Consider the following 25,779-nt stretch of genomic DNA (forward strand, 5'->3'; position numbering starts at 1 on the left):
CAATTAGTGCAGCAGCAGTAGGCGTCTACCCTGCACAAGAGCACTGCTGTCATGCCCGGCCATTCCTACCTCACCTCAAGAGCACAAAACTAACCCATCTGCGTTTCCTCCACCTGGATTTATGTATGTTGTTTGTATACGCAAAGAGATCTTTAGTCCACTCTTAATTTTAGTGCAAGATGTAAATTAGGGATCCACCTTAATTTTCTTCCCAAGGGCCAGTCTGGTGTCAACCCACTTTTTGAACAACCACATCTTTCCCTGCTGACCTGTGATGCCACCTTTCAGTATGGAATTCCACTGCACTGAGCACTCTGTTCCCACCAGTATCAAACTGCTTCTGTTACTGTAGCTTTAAAGCACATTTTTAAATCTGGCAAGTCCCTCTCTTTTCTTCCCCACCATAATTTTCTTATTCTCATGAGTACTGCTCCAGCTGAACGTTAGAATAATTTTGTAAAATTTAGAATATAATGAAGAGTTTTAAAAAATTGAACATATGCTGAACATTTCCCATAAAACAAGGTAGCATCTAGCCAGGCGTGGATTTAATATCTATTTTGGCTGGACCTCTTCAGCTGTCTCTCTGCAGAGATACTTAGATGCTTTCAGGATTCACCAGTCAGAGAACTTCATCTTTCATTTTTTGTGGGGATGGAGGTGTTAATTTAAAGAGGTTATAACGTGTGAGGTGGACAAAACTGACTAGAGGCAGTGTTCAAATGTGCATTTTTGAATTGGCGGTTGCTTTATTTGGAAAACCTTTTTCCAAAGCATCAATGTTATGTGGTGGTTGGCCTCCCAGTCAGCCTACAGAATGCTACTCGGTCAAGAGTGTAGCCAAAATCTTACACCCTTGCCCCAGTCCTTTTTGTCTATTATTGGCACTCTAATACCCAGTGTTTCAGGAGCACGCCGGGTTTCTATGGGAACAGGAGTCGACACTGAGCCAGGGGAGTGAGAGGGAATGCAGACAGAGGGAACGTGGTGTCTCTCCCTGTGCCCTGTCCAGCCTCCCACCTCACCCCATCCTGCTTCCTGGGCCCCCACGAGGGCAGGGGAAGGACCTGAGGTGCTGACGAACTGACAGACTGGGACTGAGAAAGCCTCGGCGGGGGTGGGGTGGGCACTGATTACCAGAAAGCAGAACTGGGGGGGAGGGGGGATCAGCAGCACCTCATTTTCTACTTATTCACCTGAGTACCCAACTCTGAGATCCTAGAACATCTCTAGCCAATCACCCCTCCCCCTTACTTAGATCTCTGAGCTGAATCAAAACCCTCAGGACCAGGCAGGCCCTAAAGCCACTTCCTTCCTGCTCTACGGGGAAGACAAGGAAAGGTCACTCCTCCAGCTCTTTTCAACCAGAGCCTCTCTTCTTCCCACCTAAAGGGCACCGCAGTGAGACAGGAACCCACTGTGTGTTCTCTATCCCCCTGGGTAAACCCAGCTGGGGACTGGGCGTTTTCCAGGTTAGGTGAGGGGTGAGTCAGAAGCCATATGTAGTAAAAGCTGCATTTGCTGACAAGGGCACCAAGGCCCACAACTCCTGAGGGCTCCAAGTGGTGCTGGAGCAGCCAGCCAAGACCCAGGGTGTACTTGCTGGTAGGGCAGAAACTCAGCTCATTTTAAACGCATCACTGGGTGCCAGATACACACACAGGGCTGCTTTTTATGAATCATTATCACAGGTGAGGGTGCAGGGAAAGGCCAGCAAAGAGCTCTCCCTGCGTCAGGCCTTCAAAGAAACCAGGGGAGATCTCTGTCACAGCGGGCAGCTCAGGCTCCTCCAGCCATTCTGGCCCTTGACTGGCCATGAACCAACACTCACTACTAGGTTTAAGGAACAGCCCTTCCCAGGGACACTTGGATATTGGTGATATTAAGAGTTCTTTTGGCAGGAGTGGTGGCAGGTTCAGAAATAAACTCATGTCCTGCTGCCTTCCTGTTTATTCCATTGCCAGGGTCCCCTCTGGTCTGCAGGGCGCTTCATGGGGCCACAGCTCAGGTTGGGGTGGAGGGTGGGAGGTGCTGAGGCTGGCAATGGATGGGGTACAGCTGGTGCTCCAGCTGAATCGAGGTCACTTTTCTCCATCCTAACCTCCCAGCACTTCTGACCTCAAAAAACAAAAGGAAGTTTAAGTTTGTGGCCTGCGAAAGCCCACACAGCCAGCAAAGGGAGAAGATGAAACTCCCCCACCACCCTGGGAGGGCAGAGGCCCCGGGGACTTCCGGTGCCAGAGAGGAGCGTGGCTCCCCGCGCTCTCCGAGTCCGCGCTGGAACCTGAGTGACAACGAGCAGTGTCCCAGCTGGCGCTCAGGTAGGCCCCTCTTTCTGTCGCCCTGTGCCAAGGCCCGCAGCCCTGCTGCTCAGGGAACAGTCTTCAGGAAAAGAGGAGCACCAGCCCCGCCCATGTGCCTGGACCGGGAAACTCAAGCCCTCCGTCATCTTCCAAAAAGGGGAAGAGGTTGAGGGGGCTTCAGGTTGGCTGCCGGCCTCTCCTCTCCCACTCCCCTCCCCAGACCTGGCTGGCAGAGCAGGTTCAACCCTCAACTCACCCTGAGAACAACAGGCTGACCCTCGTCAACAGAGCCCTCCCGAATCCCTGCCCCGACTCCTGCCTCAAGATTCGCTCTTCCAGCTTCGGAGGCAGCCCCTCCTCCTCATCGGGGGCTGGGGAAGGGATGACACGAGGCCACGGTGGCAGAGAGAGCCTGACTGAGGCAGGGAAGGCCCTGTTCATGACCCAAAGAATGACAGAAATCAAGTCAAAGCTCCTCCATGCCTACATTTTCCTTTTAATATGATTTACCTTAGCTCACAGATTTCTAACTTGCAGTCCTTGAACTCTGAAATCGCGGGCAATAAGCTGGGTCAAAGTGCGTTTTTCTAGGGAAAGGGCCCGTATGTTTCTGCTTCTCAGAGGTATCCATGACCCAAAAAGAGCCACTGACTTAAGTTGCTGACAGCAAGCTAAGCTCTCCGTGACGATCTGGAGACCAAAGTGACTCTTCCTTGATTGGGTCCTCACTGGATCAAAAACTTACTTGAAAGTAACCTATATAAGATTTCTTGGTTGGCAAAGGTGGTACTAAATGAGTCTTTAAGTGGCAATCACGAAGAATACTTATGCAAGTTTAAACTCACTTCCAAGTGGGCCTACAACAGCACCAGGACTGTTTCCTCAGCAAAGAGGGAGCCCAAAATAAAATACCATCTGTCCAGAAGTAAAGGTCAAATGCAGACACATTCAGAGTGCAACAGTAACCTTCCCAGCTTTGAGAGGGAGTTGAGAAAGAGGTTTTAAGTAGTCTGGCATTTTCCTCAGAGCATATGCTACGTGGCCAGGACTGTGAGGCTGGCTGGGCTCTCCGGGCATACAACTTAAGCTCATTACTAACTTAAAGATAGAAAATTTTATACAACAAACCGGCTACAAAAGCTCACGTTTTCATAAACCAAATTCTGGATCACCACCTGGAGTGGATAAACAATGAGGGCAAGAACAGGAAAAAATCAACAGGAACATGCACTAAATCCCCAGATGCACTTAGTCCTACTGTCAAGGGCACAGCCCACACATGTTGCTTGATAAGAACTCACTACTCCCATTTGTTACATGCTTTAAACCAAATTATTTTTCACTTAGGATGTAAGGGTACAAAAATTCCAGAAATTAAGATACATGATGAATTGGAAGCCTCTGGTATGGAAAACAATACCTTTATTTTGCTGAGTTTCATTTGGATTTTCTTAGACACCAGATCAGACCAGTACTTCTCTCCTAAGAAGTCCCAAAACATTCTTCCAAGCAAGGCGTTCACCCAGGCTTCCTGTTCTTCCTCCTCGGAGGGTGGAGCCTCTGGCAACTGGCAAAAGAAAAGGGACCAAAATTAGCTAGAAAGCAACTGGAGAACAAGACAGGTGCTTATTTTTATAAAGTCACTAAAGGTTCCTCCCCCTAGAGATGCGCGACCACGTGAGTTGTGTTTTTTCCCTATAAATTACAAGTCCTACGTTATGTCAGAGAATAGAAAAAGGGCAACAAAAGCCGCCGTCAAAGATTAAAAAACTCCTCTTTGACTATTTTCTTTTTCTACCAGTCTTCTTGTGAACCAGCTAATATCTTCATACAATTAGCTCAGCCGTAATACTCTGCCCCCCACCACCTTGATTAGCTTGGTACCAACATCCTGAATCAATGATTTATCTGATCAAATGTCTGCCTATCTCCCTTCCAGCTAAGGCTCCCAGGACGTGTAACTGTCAAGCTGGTCTCACCAGGCAGCCCCAGAGTCTCCCAATGCCCAGACTCTCACATTCAGCCTGACTCTTACGAGGTCATGACTCACCTGCGAGAGGGGCAGGGGGTGCTCAGAAACGCTGGTGTCTGGGTCCTATATCCAGAGATACTATTTAAGTGGGTATGAGGGCTTTTAGAAGCTCTCTCACCAATGTCATGAACAGGTGAGGTTGAGACTCACAGCCCTGGATTAGAGAGAGGAATTCTGTGGAACTCCTACAGCTGTCCCTGCCCATCATCTCAGCCCAGTGAAACACCCTGGGCCTCACCTCCATTGATGCAGTCCATCTGAAACATCTGTCATGGCCAATGTGCAAGGTGGGAAAAGAGAAAACCCTGTTAGTCTCCAATTTCCAAGGCTAAGTACCAGATTATGGACTCTTGCCCAAAGAGGGCCAGGGTCGGGGTGAAGAAGGGAGGAGTGGTGGTGACATCCACGGGCAATGTGGCAGTGCAGTGAGGCTTGGTGGTGTCCCCTGACCCCACGCCAGGCCCTATGATAAGACTCCTTCTTAGGTCCCCTCATTTACATCTCATGAAAACCAGGACAGAACTTTTACTTCTTTTTGAGGGAGGAGAAAACAGTCTCGGAACCTCTCAGTGCCCTGCCCAAGGCCCCTAATTCATCAGCACAGCCTGCCTCACAGCCTCCTCCCTGTCCTCCACCTGCTCTGTCCTGTGGGAGGAAGGGGGTGTGACTTGTCCCTGGTGTGACAGACATGTCCCTGTGCCGAGGTCTCTAATTAGATGACAGCCTTGTAGAAACAATTAGCCTTGGAAAGCAAAGACCAAAAGAACTAGAAATGCAGGAATCTGTGAATTGCTCACCTTTCCTCCTGCTTCTGTGATTTATACAAATGCATGTGTCCTGCTCTCACGGGCTGCCTGCAGCCATCACATATTCCAGACACCTCACCGCCTCTGTGCCCCATACGTGTGGGCTCACACCAGTGCTGCTTGTCGTGGGCAGCCAGGACTGTGCCCCAGCACAGCTGTGTCCTAGGTGGGGGGCAGAGTACACAGGTGGCTTGGTGCTTGTGGATGTGACACCTAGAGGTCTGACGGCCCGTGAGAGCCCTAAAGGTCTATGGCAGGTACCCAGCTGTGATTGTCCTGAAGCCTGGAGTCTTTAGGGTCTGACCAGATGCCCCGGGCACTGAGCTTGCGCAGGGCCGGGCAGGCTGCCCAGCACCCTCTGTCCTCCAGTCTTCTCAGAGCTTGTGCCGTCTCCATCTCTGGGGACCTGGGGGTTCACTTGCACTTTTCAATCTCATGTTACTGCATATAAGGCACAATATTCTATGTCCTAGGAGTCCTTCAAATTTGGGTGTTTTCAAAGTTCTCCCTTATGAATGTCGGTGAGTTTCATTAAAAAAGAAAAAGTACTCTGGTTTAAAAAATAATACCCGGTGGTCAATACCTTTCAGAAGACACAGCTCTGCCTGACTCATCTGCATGGTGCTCGAGCATTCTCTCTGTGCTTCCCTCGTGCTGTAGAGTCTTCTGATGTTAACCAAGGCACCTCTACCGCTAGGTCCTGGTCGGACGAGTGGAAGTCTGCCCAGCGAGCGCTCAGTCATGCCACAAGTTGTACGTGCTTTTTGGAATCACATTTCTCTCTGCCTGAACATCTTTGCCCTGTCCCCAAGGAGATCTGTCTAGCTTTTCCGAGATCACTGTCTCTGAGTCACATCAGGCCATCTACACAGACCTCTGAGTAAACACTCCCCCGGGGACAATGCCCTCCTCCCCGGGGTTTCCAGCCTGTGCCAAGACGCTGCCCACGCAGGTCACTGCATGTCTTACTCAGATATGGAGGCTGCATAAGAGAAGAGGTTACTCTTTCCCTTCTCACGTGGGAGAGCTGACCCTTTACTAACCTCTCCTTACAACCCTAGTTATTCACAGGAAACAGGTTTAAGACAAAATAGTATGAAACAAAGGCTATTTCACAACTTTTGTCCAAGCCAAAGGCATATGATGTGGAAACAAATTTCTGAAATAACTGACAAACAGGTTGTTTTTCCTTTTCAACAGCTCCTTCTTCTAATGCAGGCTTCTCTCCACAGACTCATTGGGAACAAACAGAAACCCATGAGCAGCAGAACACTGACAACGCATCAAAGCAACTTTATGAACAAAATCTGGATTCAACACGCTGCTGGAAAGAACTCACTTCCAATGAAAGTCATAAAAATTTAAAACCTTAAAAAAATGTGCATACATTTCCTAATGTTGCTGTTTGGCTGCAGGAAGGAATGTGAGAAGCATATTCATCTCACCAGTTCAACTACTGATGTACGTGCAGAAAGGGTGAGTTTCTAAAAATGGCTTCCAAAACAAAGTCTGGAGAGTTCAGCGGCCTGAAGCCAAAGCAGGGCTATCACAGGCGTCTGAGTAGCTCTTGGGAGATATTTTATCAAAAACTAAACTACAAAAATAAAGTAGTACAGATTTACTTAGTTTTGTAGCATAACTTTTCTATTACAAATAGCCAGGAGATCAGCCCAGCTTTTTGGGGACAAAGAGAGCTTAGTGGCTTTGCTGCTAAGGTCTGGTCACCCATAATCTGGTGCCATGAGGGTTTCACAAAGGAGAAGGCACAGCGGAAGGCACACACTCCCCGCCATTAGCTGCTTTGCCAATTATAAAAACAAGTATATTTATTGCAGAAAACAACCATAATCTCCCTGTTCAGATACAATAATTTAAAACACTTAAACTATATTTCCTTTCAGTCTTTTTCAATGTATATATACACTTCCAAGAGTACAGAACTTAAAAAAAGCTAATGTGGTTTTGTATCCTTTTTTAAAAACAGATTTACTGAGATATAATTCACATACCATACAATTCACCTATTTAAAGAGCATAATTGGTGGGTTTTGGTATATTCAGAGTTATGAAGCTATCATCACAATTTTAGAGTATCTTCATTACCTCCAAAGAAACCCTGTACCCATTAGCAGTCACTCCCAACTCCATCCCCACAGCCAGAGGCAACCCACCACTAACTGGTCCCAATGAATTTGCCTACTTTGGACATTTCGTATAAACGGAATCATACAATATGTGGTCTTTTGTGACTGACTTCTTTGACTAAGCATGATGTTGTGAAGGTGATCCACGCTGCAGCGTGTGTCCGCACATCACTCCTTTTCATTGTAGAATAGTATTCTCTACCATGTGCATGTACCACGCTTCACCCTTTCTCCACCTGATGGGTATTTCAGTTGTTTTCCACTTCTGGCTACTGGAATAACCCTGCTATGGACAGTTGTGCACAAGTTTTTGTGTGGACCTACGTTTTCATTTCTCTCAGACATAGACGTAAGAGTGGAACTGTGGATCATACAGATCTGTTTAACATTTTTAGGAACTACCAAACTGTTTTCCACAGCAGCTGCATCATTTTACAGTACCGCTGAACAAGGGTGCCAGTTTCCCCACATCCTCACTAGTACTTGTTATCATGTCTTTTTCTTTCTAGCCATCAGAGTGGTTTGGAAGTAGTCTCTCATTATGGTTTTGACTTGCATCTCCCTGATGGCTAATGACCTTGAATATCTTTTCATATGCTTATTGGCCATTTGTGTATCTTCTTTGGAGAAATATCTATCCAGATCCTTTGTCCATTTCTTACTTGAGTTATTTATCATTTACTATTGAGTTGCAAGAGTTCTTTATATATTCTAGGTACAAGACCCTTAGACATATGATTTGCAGACTCTACCGGTTGTCTTTCTACTTTCTTGATGGTACTGTTTGCGGCACTAAAGTTTTTAATTTTGATGAAGTCCAATTTATCTATATTTCCTTTGGCTATGTGCACTTTTCGTGCACTTAGCTAAGAAGGCTTTACCTAACCCCAAATCACAGATTAATCCTGTGTTTTAAGAGTTTTATAGTTTTAGCTCTGACATTGAGGTGTACAATCCATTTTGACTTAATTTTTGCATATGGTGTGAGGAAGGGGTCCAAGCTCACTCCTTTGCATGTCGATGTCCAGCTGTCCCAGCACTACTTGTTGAAAAGACTATTCTTTCCCCCACTGAATTGTCTTGGCACTCTTGTCTGTATCCTTTCTAAAATTTATTTTAAAATTGGATATATAGCTTCATACTTCTTACTTATTGAATGATAAGCACTTTGCAATTTCCATTTTTAAATGTTTCAAAAGCCGACTCTGAGGAGGGAAAGGCGAAGCCTTGGGAAACCACCCCGCCAATTAAGATTTCTTGGTTCCTATTTGATTCCTGTTTGCTCTGTAGAGTTCTCATCTCCTGATAACACCAAACAGGAAGTAGTATCTTATGATCCAGTTAATAGGTAACAAGACAATTAGAGGAACTAATAATAATGAAGACAGGACTCTCCAAACATGGGGCAGCCTCTATCATCTCTAAGTATTTCTTAAAACCTTCCACTGAAAAGGAACATGCAAGTGCCTGATGTGATCTCAACACCAGAGCCTCACCTTGGGGGACAAACACAGCACCGCCTCACTGATGGTCCTCTCTCCCAGGAAGGCCACTTCAGGGCACACAGAACAGGCAGCCTCCTGGGCTTCACACCCCAAGCAAAACTGCAGGCTGCCTGTGGGGTCTCCCTTCCGGAGGTACCCACACTACCGTTAATACTATCCCACCTTTAGACTTTTTCTTTTTAATGTAAGACAAATTCAATCAGCTTTAATGTACATGTAATTGGAGAAATAATATCCAAAAAATTGCCAAATTTGATGAAAATTATAAATCCACAGATCTGGGAAGACTGATGAACTCCAAGCATAGGAAACATGAAGAAAACTACACCAAGACATACCATGATCAAATTTCTCAAAACCAGTGATAAAGATAAAAATGGCCAGAGAAAAAGACGTATTACATTCCAAGGACAAAGATAAGGATGGCAGCATGTCTGTCGTAAACCAAAGATAGTGGAGCAACACCTTTTAAACTGGGATGAGCAGAGGGAGAGATTATAAGAGCATGAGGGACGTTCTGAGGGTGATGGGTATGTTCATTATCTTGATTCTCCACCTTGAGACATGTTTAAAACGAGAGTTTCCTATTTCCTTGTTGTCTGAGTTACTATTTAAAGCTGCTCAAACGAAGCAGACAACCTCAACAAGATGCTAAAGCCCTGGGTCCCCTCAGCCAGCCTCACGGCCTCACTGCTGCAGCGGTTAAGCTGCCTGAGAAGAGAGAAAATGGGACCAAGGTCACAGGGTTTGGAGGCTTCAGAGGCTGGCACAGCTCGTGTCTGTGAGATAAAGCAGAGTCACGAGGGCCAGTCAGGGCTCCGCGACCAACCACCAACCACAGAACATCTGGAGAACCGGGCCCTTCCTCCAAAATTAGTGGTATTTTGTAACTCAAACTTTGAGCTCCAAAGTTACCTCAATATGCAGAATCTCTGGAACATGTTGTTAATTATTATGGGTAAGAATAACTACCAAAAGTGCCTTAGCATTGTTTAATATAAATCTAGTCTGTACGTACTAATTATCACTGGGTGTTCCTAACATTGGTTTGGCTTCTGAGCACAGTGGCCCCACTCACCTCCTGACCTAGTTTAGCACTAGGCAACGTGTGAGAAAGGAGGCCAAGTGTTTGGATGTTACCATTAGACCTGGGGCCCTCAGGGTAAGAGGTGCTTTGAACATGGCCTGTAAGAGGTGGCAGCAGGGCTGAGGGGTGGGGAGTTGTGTCCCAGGCTCCGTCTGTGAAAGAGGAGGGGGTGTGCTACCCTGGGTAAGCATCTGAGTGGTGGCCAACCGTGATGAAGAGACACTGTAACTTTTGTTTCCATGTTAATCATTTTTTGGGTGATTATTTTAAAATTCTTATTTTTTACTGAAGTGTAGTTGATTTATAAGCACGTTTCAGGTGTATAGCAAAGCAATTTGGTTATACACACACACACACAGACACATTTATATTTTTTTCATATTCTTTTCCATTACAGTTCATTACAAGAAACTGAATATAGTTCCTTGTGCTATACTGGAGACAGTGTAACTTGAAGAGATGTCAAAGGTTCCTTTGTGTTTCCTGAGCTCTTTGAGTTCCTCTTGAACTCAAGATACCAGAGGCAATATGGACCTTAAAAAATAATCTGGCTGTCTCTGGCAGGAAGGATAAGCACTAATCCAAAAGGTCCACATTCTGTGAAACTGGGGAAACAGGCACTCTTATTACTGGTGGGAATAAACACTGGTGTAATCCTTTCTGAGAGGAACTTGGCAACATCTAATAAAACTACATGTGGGGCTACCTTCTGATCTAGCAGTGCCACTTCTAAGACTTCACCTTGAAGATACAACCCCCGATAACACAAAAACACAAATACACAGTTACTGCACCACTGTTCATCATCGCAAAACATTACCAACCACCTCTATGCCCATATAAGAGGGAGACGGACTATGCTACGGAACATTCACACAGTGGAGTCAGTCTTTGCAGCTGCTTGAAAACAAGAGCAAGGGAAGATATCTATGAACTAAGGTGGAGTGATTTCCAGAACGTACTGGTAAGTGAAAAAAGTAACACGCAAAAGAGTATCCATAACGTGCTATCCTTTGAGTAAGACCGACAGGGAAGTAAACCCAGAGAGGATGAAGCAGAGCCTAGGAAGACTGGTTCACTATTGGGGGGGATGGCGTGGGTGAACAGAAGCAGGACAGTGTGGGAGACGGCACTTTTCTGAATATGTCTTTGTATAGCTTTGGTTTTTGGAACCATGTTAATGCTTCATGGGCACAGAAAAGAAAAGAAAATCAAAGATGGGGATAGGGGAAAGGTCCTCATCTGCTCTAACTGCAAAATTAAAAAGAAAACTAGTAAAGAACTATCTCCACTGACGTATAAAGGGAAGCGTGAAAAGTAATGAAAGGAGTGTAGGAACACTGTAGCAGACCTTACTTTCCAAAAATGGTGCAATATTTCCCATCCCAGATGCTCTTCCAAGAACTTGCAACTCCCTCAGCAAGAGGTGGACTCTCTGCCCCTCTCCTTGAAGCTGGGAGGGCACTTAGACTACTCTGACTAATGGAGCAGGATCAGTGACATTGTTTTACTTCCCAGACTAGGTCATAAAAGGCAATACAGTGCCCACCTGGCTCTTTCTCTAGGGACACCTGCACTCAGAACCCAGTCACCACACTGAAGGAAGCTCAGACCACGTGGAGAGGAACCGAGGCCAGAGGCCCTCAGCCCTCAGCTCTAGCTGAGCTCCCAGCCAACACCCGGTATCTTACCAGCCATGCAAGTGTCATCTTGGAAGCAGGTCCTCCAGCCCCCAGTCCAGCCTCCCTAGCTGACGCCGCGTGGAGCAGAGAGAAGGAGTCACAGCGAAGCTTGGTCAGATTACAAATTTGTGAGCAAAGTAAATCACTGTTACTATTTTAAGCCACTTCTTTTGGGGCTGTTTGTTATTCAGTAACTGAACTAAAACAAAAAACACACACCACACCTTGACCTTATTCAAGACCCTCTTAACTACCAGACCACCCCTGTCAGCCCACACCTGCTCCAGGCAGGCTGCGTGGAGGTGGAGCCCAGCACTGAAGTTCATGCAATTTCTTCAACAGCCATCTTTCAAAGACAGTTATCTCTGTTTACACAATTCTAGCTCTCTGGTTTCCTAGCCTGTGCAGATTAGAATCATTACATTAAGGGCAGGGGTAGGAGATGGGGACAGAGCTCAGTGAAAGGCAACTAGAGGGACACACACCAACACCAGCCAACTGATACCGACAGAAAACACTGCAAGGTCTGTGGTCTGGAATGGCGCAGACCGGGGCCAAAGGCCTTCTGACCTTGGTAGCCCTGCATGACGACAGGCCTGAATTTCCATCTTTAAATCATCAAGAGAAGATTAGATCATTCTTGCCTAGCTCTGCCTAAGGCGGCCAGAAAGTGTGGCTTTTAAAGATTTTCATCACATTTAGAAGGGGAAAGAAAGGTTTTGGTGCTTAAAGGGGTAAGTGCCAAGTACCTGGAAAAAAGGTTTGTAACAGAGACCCCACCCCACTGAGAGCAACACTAGGTCGCTAGGTCAAGGGCCTGACTGTGTGCCATCAGGGTCTCCCAGCCCATCTTGGGGCTTCCACAGACCCCAGTGATTACATGCTACAACAAGCAGGTGTAACACATACCAAGGAAACAATGTTCTAAAACTTTTCTATTTTAATTTATGGAATTCTTTAAAAAAAAAAAAACAAGCATTTTATGAGATCATTTTCTTACATCACACAATTCTCCTCCTGATTTTCCTGAGTCTAATAAGAATCCAGACAGCTGATAGCCCAGGGAAAAAGGGAACTGGGAGGAGTGGGATTCACTGGTGGTAAACACTGGTAGGACATTTCTAGAACAGTTTTAAATTGTACCACCCTAGCTTAGAGGGAGGCCTCCTTCCCACTCTACCTGATAACTTAGGTCAGAGGTGGATGCAGTGGATCAGAGGCAGGTAAAGGTTTATGGTCTTTTTTGGACCCTGACAAAGGGGGCTGGGGCGAGTTGGGGGGGTGGTCTAGGTCCTCCTCCTCGCTGAAGAGGGTCAACAGAATGAATAATGGCTGAAGGCACAAAGAGGAAGGCATCAAATGCTTCCCATTAACTGAAATATAGTCACTGTAAGATGTCAAATACTTCAGTGACTGAACATGGGAAAAACAGGCCTCATGCTCCACAGGCAGGAGGCTGCGCCTTAGAGCCTGAGTGGGAGGGGTGGCAGGGGCTCAGGTCAAGCACCGTTTGAGAACCGCCTACCACGATGGCAGTCGTGGCAGCCAGAGGGCCTTGGAGTCTCAGGTCAGATTCTGTACACTCCATCACCCAGCAACCGTGACATTAAGCTACTTAAACCTCCATAAGCCTTGGTTTCTCTATCTACAAAATGGAAAGGATATGATCTAGTTTACAAGACGATTCAAGGGATCTGAGTAATTCTATTAAAGTAGTGAACAGTCTGGCATATGGCAACTTATAATAGTTATCTTATCAGAGATGATCTTGAGTCACTGTCCAGCTGTTACACTTTGGAAATAATGCTTATGGTAAACCTTAAGAAGCAGTGGACACAGCTGAGGAGTTTGAGAATTCAAGAACAGTGTTACTGAGGAATCAGACCTCAACTGCTAATGATTCTGTGAACTTCCCTACTGATCACCCAGTTGCTCACGTCAAAAGCTAGAAGTAATCTTTGCCTCCTCTGGTTCTCTCCACCCCTCGTCTAATTCATCTGCAAATCCAGCCAGCTTCCCTCCAACACAGATCCCAAAGGCAGCCACTTCTCACCCCCAGCTATGACCACCTCCATGCCAGCCCCATTCTCCACTACCATGACCACGGCCCACCCACCCTCTTTCTCCTGCTGCCCACTCTCTGCTCTCCATGGAGAGCCACTCCACCACGACTCCCTGCTCAAAACCCTCCCAGGGCTTCCCAGGATCTGATCTGATGAGGCCCTGCCTCTCTGTCCTTTGCTCACGGTCACCCATCTAGACTCATCACAGTTCCTTGAAAACTTCAACCACATCCCTGCTTCGAGGCCTTTGAACTTTCTGCTCCCTGCGCCTGGAATGCTCCTCCCGCACAGACCACCAGGGCTCACTTCCTCACTTTGGCCAGGTCTCTGCCCAAATGTCAGGTCCTCAAAGAGGCCTTCCTTGACCACCAACCTATAATAGCAGTCCTGGCCACTTCCCATCCTCCCTTATTTGGCTTTATTTTAATCCTTATCAGCACCTGACATTTGTTTCTTGCTCTCTCCCTGACTAGGGTACAAGCTCCTGAAGGGCAGGGCCCTCCTCTGTCTTGTTCATCACTGTGTCCCCAAGGCCTAGAACAGGGCCTGGGACAAGAAGCACTCGAAGGGCCCATGTATGAGGAAATGGGTCCAAGAGGAGAAAAGCTACACCCAGGCAGCCAGCGTTACCTTTTTCCCAGCTGTGGGGCTGCTCTCCGCACTCTGCACAGGGCTCCTCTGGGGGCTTCGGTTTTCTTGGGGGACACATCTGGCCATGTACACACTGTAGTCCAGGAGCATCTTCTGCCGCACGCTGCCCGCCAGCTCCTTCTGCTTCGGCTGGGACATGATCTCCTCCACGCTGCCTTTGCTGCTGCTGCGGCTGTGGGTCAGGTGCCCGGAGGGGCTGTTGTGCCTGCTGTGTGAGGGCAAAACCCCTGCAGCAAAAAAGTGATGGCTGTTAATACAGATGAAGAGAAGGACTGCAAAGTAAATGGAACACAGAACAAACTCCACTGGGTTCAGCTGAAAAGCAGCTAAAATGATATATATGACTGTTTGAAAAACATTTCCAAGGTTATTTCCCACCCTGCAAGACACCTCCCACTGTAACGATAGATAATTTTTTTAAATGGTTCTGTTTTAAAAAATTTTTCTCCAAGAAAATTCAGAGTAACAAGAGCCATAATACACATCTGGTAGGTATCTTTTTCTTTTTTTCCTGGTAATCATTTAGGGTCAAATAAAGGATTGACACCCCCCCATGGGGCACATGGCAAGTGGGCAGAAGGCTAGATGTCCCTCCACGGTGTATGGTAATTCCAAACACGTCATCTTTCATTCAGCAAATTTTTTGTCAAGCACTTTCTCTGGGCCAACTCCACAATGAAAAGAAGAATAAGCCATATACAATCCCTGCCCTTGAACACGGGCACCCAGGCAAATAAATTACAGTTTTCTGTAATAAGCACTGTAACTGAAGCATGACTGAAAGCACTGTAACTGAAGCATGACTGAAAGGGCTTTTAGAAAGAAGAGGGTGAGTACTTCTGCCCAAGAGAGCTGAGAGGCACGCAGCCCAGGACTGACTTTCACAGGTAGTGATCTCTGGACTCTCTTGAAGAAATAGTTGGCATTTTCCTGAGCTAGGTGACGGAAGAGCATTCCAGGTAGAGGAAACAGCATATGCTAAAAGCAATGACAGGGCACAATATGTTTGGAGAACAGTGAGAGATTCAGTGACGTTCCAAGCAGAGTACATGGGGCAGAGGGACAGAAAATGAACAGAGGTGCATGGTGAGTAATGCAAATGCAGTGAGTCAGGAGGCCAGAGAATTCCTGGCTTCGATGGGGATCTCAGGCCTGGAGGCCAAGTTGAAGGCCAGGAGCTTGGGAGCACAAGCTACCTTCTTACCTGCCTTTTTTATTTTGTAGATTTTTAAAAACTTTCTCTCTCTCTTCTTTTTTTTTGGCTGGGGGAGGTAATTAGGTTTATTTCTTTATTTTTAGAGGAGGTACTGGGGATTGAACCCAGGACCTTGTGCATGCTAAGCATGCACTCTACCACTTGAACTATACCCTCCCCACTTCACCTGCCTTCTTATTATAACTAGGGTTCTCCTGCTCCTTATTCTCCCAGAGGAGCCACAACATGTAAAAATAAATATAATCCTTAAGGAAGCAGCAACAGCAAAAATAAATAAATAAGTAAATCAAAAAACAAACCAAAAAACCCATTCATCTGCAAATGGTTCCCTCATTGGTTAAATGATTGCATACAAAGCACTGCAGTGATCAGCCTACAAGGCAAATGTTCCATGAACATACCTCAGGTGCCAGACAGTCATCGGTTCAGGGTGGGCTTCCTTCCTCCCTACCTGGGAATCTCTCTCAATTCTCCCACAGGCCCTTTAAAAATGCATTAGCATTTAGCACACGTGCCATTACCTGGTTTACTTCCAGAGATACCAGGTGGCTTCCTGACTTCTGACTTCAGCTTAGATGCCAGAACAAATCTCCTAAACCACTCCTCTTTTTCTCGGCCAGTTCTCCCGAAGAGATAGAGTATCTGATCCCGCTGGCCAGATCTTGTTCCCTCCTGAGGGTGGGATGGCTTCTTCAGGTCCTCGCCTCCCAGCTCTCTCTCAGCTGGTGGCTTTTCTTCAGAAGTCTCTTTATCAGACTGGGCCTTAGACATAAAGTCATCTTGTCGACCAAGCTCGATACAAATGGGGTACTTTTTATTCCAGATTCGTTTTCGAGCCAAACTTTTAGGCACAAGATAAATCTACAGGGGAAGAGGAAAGATTTATTTACTAAATTGAGAACTGGCTATCTTGTGTATTACTACTGTGCAGAGCATAAACGCAAAATCTGCAGTATTTTTGACTAAAATGATGAATGTGAAATAATTACCACCTGTCTGTAACATGACTATAGAAACTGGAATAAATTTTTAGAAATAACTTATTCTTCAAAATCATTCCAGAAAGTAAATGTTTAAGAATTTTGCAAGACTTACAAAGATCTATGATTTTCAGGTAACAGTAGCACAGTAATTGTTCAGTGGATTATCATCAGCTTAGTTAGGATATCAACTGTGTTTAAAGACTCTGGGCCAAATTTAAGCTGGGAAAAAAAAGAATTTATCAAACTGGATCTAGATAGGAAGCTCGAGTTTATTAACCTCAAGTTAAGAATGAATTTATAAAAAAACTATTTTAAGTACTTCTGCCATTTTGGGGAAACCCAAAGGTCACTCACGTAAGTTACAAGAACAGAGAACTTACAGCTTTTCCAAATAACAAATAATTTACACTTCTCAAAAATAGAAGTATATTAATATTTTCATCAAAATGTAGTTATTTTGCACATCCATAATTTCACATTTACAGAGCCTCCATTAGTTATTACCCTAGCACCATCGTACATGTCTTTCTGTTTGACTGAAAAAATTAACTCTCAAAGTCAAAAGAGTGTATGATGCCCTTGCTTCTCAAAGTGTGGTCCACGGACCAGCAGCCTGGGTATCGCCTGTGAGTTCATAAAAATGTAGACTCTTAGGCTGTACTCATAGTTGCTGAATCAGATTCTGTATTTAAAAAGATGCTCGGGTGATTCATCTGCATATTAACCTTTGAGAGGTACTGCCCTAAATTACACTAATACTTTAAACACACATAGAGGGGAAAATACAGTAAAGCAACCAAGATTCCAAATGCTTTTCACTCATCTAAGCTTCCAAAATTCATTGGGCTCACCTTGCTGTCTGAGAGGTCGTAGATTTTCTGGCTGATGTAAGTGACTTCTGGCTTTGTTTCATTGTAGCTTGCCCTCCTGGATATATTTTTATTGGGCTTTGAAAGTCTTAAGGTCCCACCCTCAAGTCGAACAAAGACTGAATGTGTCAAGGTCGCGTGGTAAGTTTCTGGATCATAGCTGTAAATCTCATTCATCCATCCCTGATAGAGAAGAACTTACGTTAGTCAAATTAGAACAAACAGACATCGGAGTCAATGTGAAAATGATGATTATTCAGGTATTCAGAACACTAAACTCAAACTTGATCATGACATACGTGTCCATTTATTATGACTAGAGGTTGCTGAGACAAGATGCTTAACTTGAAGGATAATCAGCACTGAGGAGTAATTTGGTATGTTTTTGATAACTAAAAACCTGGATTTAGGGGGAGAATGCCCCTAAATAATTAGAGGTTCTTGTCTTTCTTTTTCTAAAGCTGACAAACAAATCAGGAAACTCAGAAGTTTTTTCATGTAAACTGAAGAAGTATCTTGGCCTCACCTCCTCTGGGGGTGAGAAATCCCACCCAGTCTGGCTTTCTCAATTAGCCAGATACATCCTCTTCTCAGCCCACCTGCAAAGAATCTTTGAAATCTCACAGACCATATTAAGTCGTGTTACTATTCCAGGACTCAGAGAACGCCTACCTCTCCCCATTTCTCTCTCAGTGAAATCACATAGCAAAGAAGATGATCAAGAATTAGGCATTAAATAAATCACAGATATGACCAACAGTATGTCAAAATTCAAAGATAAATAGTTAACGTAAGTGAGTAAAACTGTGTTCCAGGTTCCCCTCACCCCATTAATGTAAGTATACTCATACACTGATTTTTAAAAACAGCAAACATACTGAAGTGTACAGACAACACACAAAAGCCTAACGCACAATAAAACTGTGTTAAAGCTAGTCTCATAGCTCTAATCAGTGTCCGTCACAACACTCTGCCAGCCCCACAGGACTTCTTCAGATGCTATGGGTGGCCCAGATCTCTTTAAAAGATGTTCTCTAGGGGATTTTAAATACTATGTCCCCACTCCCTTCATTTTACACATGTCGTTGTAATAAGCAGAGAAACGCTAACCATCACTATACTGGAGTTGGGACTGTCACTCTTTTCAAGGAAAAGTCCTTTCCATGGTGAGTATTTGAGTCTCACACTAAAGTCTTGAATTGAGACCCTTGCCAAATGAGGAATTTTCAAAATTCTCTTTGATTCATTCATCAAAACATGCACTGAATCTCTTGATGTGCCAAGTAATATGTCAGAAGTTGATACAAAGATTTTAAAAATGACAGGATTTTGACCCAAGGTTACTCTCAAAACATTAGGAAGAACTGGTCTTCATTTTGCCATCCTACGACCCCACTAGAGCAACCATACAAGAGAAAAGGCCTCACGAAGAGTATCCTGAGTGTGTTATGGAAATAAAAATGGACCAACACACTTCTTCGGCATTGTGTGTGCATGAAATTTATGAGTCAATTATACAGATTTATACACCTCAATATATTTTTTGCATGAGCTAGGAATAGCTCTCCTCCCAATGAGTCATTGCATCTATTAAAAAATGTTGGATGAGTAATCAGTGGCCATGGGGAGAAGGTGTAATCTAGGTGTTGGTAAAGAAATGGCAATGATCAGAGCAATGAAGCTACAAAGGGGACAAGAGATACAGAGCACAGTGGGGCCTGAAGTGGACTATACTGTCAGAGCATCAGTTTGGGCAGGTTTATTTTGCTAAATGTAGAACTAAGTACAATTTTTGGTTCATAGTTTTTTGCCTTTTTCTTTAGTCTGTTATTATGGTTAAATACATTCATTGATTTTTGAATTTGAACAGTCTTGCATTCTTGGGCCAATTATGTGCTTGGGTCATGATGTGTTGAAGCTGGATTATACCAGCTCATGAGAGCTCTGACAGGTCCAGGTCTCCCTCTCCCACTGGAAAAACTGCAGGAACATCAGGACAACCTGAGGATGTGAGGAAGAGCTTCAAGTCCTCCATAGCTCAAAACCACAAAACCCTGCCTGCCCACTAGAGGAGACAGAGATGAGAGGCAGGGCTGGGCCTGGGAAGAGAACCTAGGAGATGGGAAAGCCAGAGGGGCTCCAATCTCCCTTCTTCCAGTCAGGTTTGGGGCTGGCTTCACCCTCCTTCTCCCAACCCCCATCCTTTCAGAATCACCAGCAGCTGAGCTCCAAACACAAAGGCACCTGTGGTTTCTCCTTCCCTTTTATCTTCACATTTCCTCCTTCCTGCACTACTATTTTCTTCTCTGTGTTAAAAATCTACCAGAAGTTAAAGTCCACAGCTGCCAAAAACCAAATAAATTCAACCCACAAGCCAGGCTTTAAATTGCACATCTATTGTGAACAATCATTTGTTAGCTTAAGTGAGTCCAGATCCTTGATCATACTTGATTACATGAAAGACTGCTGGTCAAAACACATCCACTGAAACCAACCCACAAACATTAGCAGAACTGCTAAGGGTCTGACACAACCGGGTTCCAGTCCTGGCTTCACCACTCACTGCCAAATTGGATGATGATTCGCCTTAGAGCCTCAGTTTTCTCACCTGTAAAAGGGACCCAATCTGCCTCACTTCCCAGCTTCGTGGCTCCCTGGTCCCCACCTCACACTCTGCTCAAGCTGTAATGACTTTCTCTGTGCTAACACTACTTTACTCAGGTACAATCTGCATATAGAAAAGGAACAATCTTATGAATATGATTTTTAACTACCAATATTAATATTTGTAATAATAGGTTCATATTATGATCCCAGCCCTCACACGCATTATCTCCTTTACTTCTGCCAATTCCCTACGGATTTCTAAGTAAGGAAAGTGGTGAGAGAGGTTAAGTGATGTGCCTAGAGAGCGGTTTAAAAAAAAAAAAAGTGATCTGTGTAGTTGCAAATCTGGGACTTAAACCAAGTCTACCCAGCTATGAGGCCCGGGTTCCTACCTCATTCCCATGGCAGCCCCACCTTGAGTCTAGCTGACACCTGTCATCCCTCAGGTCATGGTGAAGATGATGCTTCTCCCAGGAAGCTTCCCTGATCATCTAGGCACAATCCTCTGTTACTTCCCCCCATCACTGTATCCATTAACTGCCTGGTTTGCTTAACTACATAACTCCACAAGATAATCACCACTGTAACAAATGTTTGTCCACTGAACACATAAACGTAGCCTAATTTAGAGGGTGGCTGGGAGGATTAAAAAATCTGTAAGGCACAAGTAAGCAGGACAGACTGCTGGGCCCATCACAGCCCACAGGTGTAGCTGCAGCTACAAGTAGACAGAAGCAGAGGAATGAGATGAGATCCTACTAAGTGCAAGGAGATGGAAAGGTTACTTTGAAGAAGACTTGGTCACTGTTCCCAAAGAGAAAAACCAAATTATAACTGCACAAAAGAGCACAGAAGAAGAAAATATGTAACCTCAGAGGAACACTTAAGAGTCACAGATGTTAAAGCTTTTCAGGACAGAAACTGAATTAGTCACTTATCTACAGCAGAGAGAGGTGCTGTGATTGGAGCCCACGTGTCCTGACTCCCACACAAGGCTCTTTCAGGAAGATCACAAGCTTGATAGTAGGAAACCTTGAGAGTCACAAGGGCTGCTACTTGACCCACATCCGTCAGGCATACAGGATGCAGATGGCCATTGGGATGCTCAGACCAAGAGCTGGCCAGGGACGACTTCTCTCAGAGTTCCCTGTTCTGCCCCCAGCGCACCCCTACTGATCCGGAACCAGGCTGCCCTCGCAGAAAGCAATTACCCAGTGCAAACCCTGATTGCCTTTTTTTTCTTTTTTTACATTTTTTATTGAGTTACAATCATTTTACAATGTTGTGTCAAATTCCTGATTGCCTTTTGATACCATCAATCAGCTAACTTTTTCCTGGGGCCTGAACAGCTCCCTGGATTAAGCTGCACATGGAATTGCCAGACCCAAGCAGCCCAATATCAAATTTTGAGAGCAGCGCCACAGCTCCAAGGCCTTCATCTCGTTCCCCATATAGTGCCCAACTGTCCACTGTTCAGCCGTTCTTGGAATTCCTTACCAAGTAAGATATTTTTCCAACTTTGTTTTGACATGGGACAAGGGGGTGGGTATAAAGAGACACAGATATAGTTAGCAACTAATTCCATTTCAGCAGCTCAGCTAAAAAACTGAGATGCTCTCAACCCACACCAAAGCATCTCAGACAAGCCTCGTTTCTTTCTGACGCTGGAGCTGTTAAAACGGAGACAGTGCACGCCGCTGGGGGACAATGACCCATAGTCAGCTGGGCTGCAGCTGTCTGGCCCACAGACTGGTCCTGTGATCCCATTTGTAAAAGGTCAGGGGTTTCTCTTCAATTCTCTGCTGGATTTAGAAGCCATGTCTGAAAGTATAAACCACAATCTATAAAGGGATTCATTTAATACTTGGAAAGATTAAAAGCTACAATTAACCTTTTGCAAAATAATAAAGTCTAGAAGAACTACTATTGTGCTCACTTTCAGTTACGGTGCCAATCAGCAGGTCAAGGCCAATGCTCTCTTGCTCAGCTTGACGCTGAGCTGACCAGAAGAAAGCACGAGCCCTCCGGCCTGAGGAAGCAACGGGGATTTCTCTATCTTTAGTGTGCGGGGTGCCTGGGCTGACACCCTGCTGTCACGTGGCTGTGCTGGAATTTGAGGCTGCTTGTCACTCAGATCCCCCGCATCATTCCTTCATCTAGTCTACCAGGGAAGGAGCAAGTCCTAAACCTAAGAACACAGCCAGGACCTGAGGTCCCTGCTGCTGAAAATCATCTCTATAGCACACAAATATGTGATTGTTTTGCTTTTGTCCCCCAAGCTAAAACATAAGCAGGATTTTCTCTTTGCCAGGCTTACACTCTTTCCGATGTATTAATGGTTTAGAACTGGAGTCATCAGTTAAAACATAATATCACAGATGATGGAGTTAGAGAATATGGCAGGAACAGCCTACTAAACTTCACAGAATTTTAGATACAAACTTGATTCTACCCATGAAAGACAGACAGACCTACAGGCAGAATTCATACTATGAATGATAGCCTCAAGCATACAGTCAACATTCAACATAAATGCTGCTTGAAGACACCAGCCAAAAAAAAAAAAAGCCCATTAGGGGAGGAAGTGCCAGAGCATCAATACTATCCACATCCTCCAACTGCCTGCTTCAAGGTCACCTTTCCAGCAGTGTCACCAGAAGCACTGGAATCAGGGCTAAAGCCACAGACTCTGCCTGGGAAAATGGCCTTTTTCTTGGTTTTTCCTATACTTTAGGGCAGCAGCTTGCAAAGCCAGGTATATGCACTGGCAGACAGTAACAGAGGTAGGTGATAACGAGCATGTAAATTAGACAGAAAAATAACATCACATCAGATGAACCAATGAAATAACCAAGATCTATTTATGTTGATACACAGTAAACATAATATCATATTAACAAGTGTTGAAATTATAAGACAAAAGATTAGCAAGCAAATAAATTAGCAGACCCCAAGCTTTAGATCACACATCCCATCAGTTAAATTTGACTGTATACCCACAATATATATAATATATATATACTTATAAATTATATACATGTTCTAATATAATACAGATGTTATAAAAAGTAAAAAGTAGCTAAAAGTGAAAAAAGAATAAGTGGCCTTTTTGCTAACTTTTAGTTTTTCCCTTCTGATATCCTTTGTGCTATCTTCAGGTGACACATCAAGGCACCACACACACACACACACACACACACACACACACACACACACACACACACACACACAGGGTGAGGCTCATCATTAATGATAATGGATATAAATCCATATTTCAAATAGTCTTCTTGATAATTTCCAAGGATTTTGGCCAAAGGTCAACATATGGTGATCTGTACGTTAAATATTAGCAAGGCTTATTTACTTTCTTATAGATAAAGAGTAAAAATATATACAAATAGAAACTATAATATTTTCTTCTTGGACTGTGTCTTCAGCAACCCATTTTGGAGACCACTGAAAGGAGCAACAGAATCTACACAGAGAGCTTATAGCAGCCGCCAGGGCACCAACACACCAGCATGCTCATGCCCTGGGGCCATCTTGCTTACAATCGCCTTGTCTTTAGGGAAATGGCAAACTTCTTAAAGGCAAACTATTGTACAATAAGAACAATCTTGGATGCATTCTGTACCTTCTTTATACGTTACACATAAAATTTAGAGGTGAAAAGATATCTAGCACTGATTTTTTCTCATATTTAATAACTTACTCTTCCAAAAGAACATGACTTGAGAAATCTCAGACCCACACTGCCCAGTTTCTCTCCTCACCTCCATAGATGACCCCTGGAACAAAACCAAAAAGGATGGTCCTCCAATATGTAATTCAGGATGGAATTCAGGATGCATTTTCCCAAGGAAATGATGCTATGAACTGTAGCTGCATATAGGTAGACCAGAATTACGGTTCAGCCATGACATAAATTAGTAGGCTAAGTGGCAAAATGCATAATTGTTGAAGCTAGGTGTTGGGCACATGGGGTCTCATTACACTATCCTCTCTACTTTTGTGTATACTTGAAATTTCCTACAATGAAACATTAAAAAATAAAAGACGAAAAAAATCATTCTGGGTTTACCTGACATCCTTACCAGTGTTTTATGTGATCCAGGAAGCATTTTCTACACAGTTGCTTCTCCAACCAACCCAAACATGGGGTACCGGCTTGTAGGTGAGAGCGCCTACCCTGAAACATCTCACCTGACAAACTTCCCGAGCAGCAGGGCACTGGGAAATAGCCATGATTATAAAAGCCAAATGTAAAAACTTAAGCGACCCGTTACCAGGGCAGGATATTTTCAGATACGTATAACATAGAAAAAAACACTTTATTTCTTGTACTCATTGTATTGAGGGTTATAAGAGACCAATAAAAAAGAAACCTTTTTTTGGCTCTGTGTAATGAGTCTCTTTCGGCTGTATGTAATGAGGCTGTTTTTACCGTAAGGTTTGCTCACTCTAATTTCTTAAAAGAAAGAACTGCATGAGGTTGAGATTAAATTTACAAGTTAGAATTTCATCTCAAAATTGATAATGTTCTCCCTACAAAAGTATTCTTTTATATGTAAAACCACAGCCTGCATTTAGGGAATGTGATTATTTTAAAAATCTATCCCTCTTATTAAATACTCAATGTGACATGACCTAAGGGAAAAAGATTCTCCAAAATTAATTTGTTAGTTATGCAATGGTGTAAATGCAATTTTAGTCAACCTTCTGGGCCATATCTTTCAAAAAGAGACAGTCATCACTCCCAAAACCAACATTCTACTGCTGTGTTCTGCAGGTGGTTTATAAGTCTGCGATTAAGAATTTACTCATGAATATAACTCAAAATTACATGACTCATGCACTCAAACATAAACCCAAGAACCTTTTGAAATCTTCAGGAAGCTTCTCATTATAGACATATGGAAATGTTAGTGTGCAGGAATGGTACTAAATTAAATACAATCGTCCTGCAGTATACAACAGGGATTGGTTTCAAGACCCCTGCAGATACCCAAATCCACAAATGCTCAAGTCCCTTATATAAAATGGTGCAGTATTTGCATATTACCTATGCACATCCTCCTGTACACTTTAAATCATCTCTAAATTACTTATAATACCTAATACAGTATAAACCCTATGTAAATAGTTGCAAATACAATGTAAATGATATGTAAATAGTTACCAGCAAGCAGTAAATTCAAGTTTTGCTTTTTGGAACTTTCTGGGATTTTTTTCCCAAATATTTTTGATCCACAGTTGGTTGAGTACATGGAGGGGGAACGTGAGAATACGGAGGACTGACTCTATACTTCTGGTCAAGTGACAAGTACATTCTTGAAGAAGAAAGAACATCCAACTTGCTTAAGAATGCTTAGCAAAGCAAAGATCTCAAGTGCAATACGCTGAGACTAAATGCCTCATTCTCCCCATGCCCAAACCTGTTCTTTCCCAGGGTCCCCAGCTCAGGGTATCTAGCTAGTCACCCAAAATAAAACCCCTGGAAGGTTACCACCTAGGAGGTGTTGCTCACAATGATGCCTTGGGACTCAGTGGCACACAGGAGGCTCCGCCTTGAGCTAACTTACCCAGATCTCCACTCTTTAAGTCTCATTAGCTTCTCCTAACACTCTGGTATTCTCCTGGCTTTCATCTGTTCACGTTGTTACTTTGTGATGAATGCAGATGGCAACTTTTCTTCTATTTGCTACCTCACATCAGCTATGAATTCCCATCATTTATAAAAAGCAGACTTTGGAGGGGGGTCTAAGAGTTACTCTGTGGACTCTGTGACAGCTCTTTAGCATCACAGAGGCTCTGACTGCTTCTATTCCAGA

The 25,779-nt window shown here is 44.2% G+C and overlaps 1 protein-coding gene across 3 annotated transcripts in view; it reads right to left on the minus strand.

Moving 5' to 3' along the window:
• The window catches only part of TEX2 (testis expressed 2), a 98,059-nt gene that overhangs the window by 21,445 nt on the left and 50,835 nt on the right, over positions 1-25,779 (minus strand). For all 3 annotated transcript variants that reach the window (XM_072939419.1, XM_072939420.1, XM_072939421.1), the window contains exons 3-6: positions 17,324-17,524; positions 16,011-16,350; positions 14,253-14,500; positions 3,724-3,870 (exon numbers count right to left, since the gene is read on the minus strand). In XM_072939419.1, coding sequence (XP_072795520.1) covers positions 3,724-3,870; positions 14,253-14,500; positions 16,011-16,350; positions 17,324-17,524 — 936 coding nt within the window. The remainder of the gene's footprint in view (positions 1-3,723; positions 3,871-14,252; positions 14,501-16,010; positions 16,351-17,323; positions 17,525-25,779) is intronic.

Source organism: Vicugna pacos, chromosome 16, assembly GCF_048564905.1.
Source record: "Vicugna pacos chromosome 16, VicPac4, whole genome shotgun sequence".
NCBI classification, from domain to species: domain Eukaryota; kingdom Metazoa; phylum Chordata; class Mammalia; order Artiodactyla; family Camelidae; genus Vicugna; species Vicugna pacos.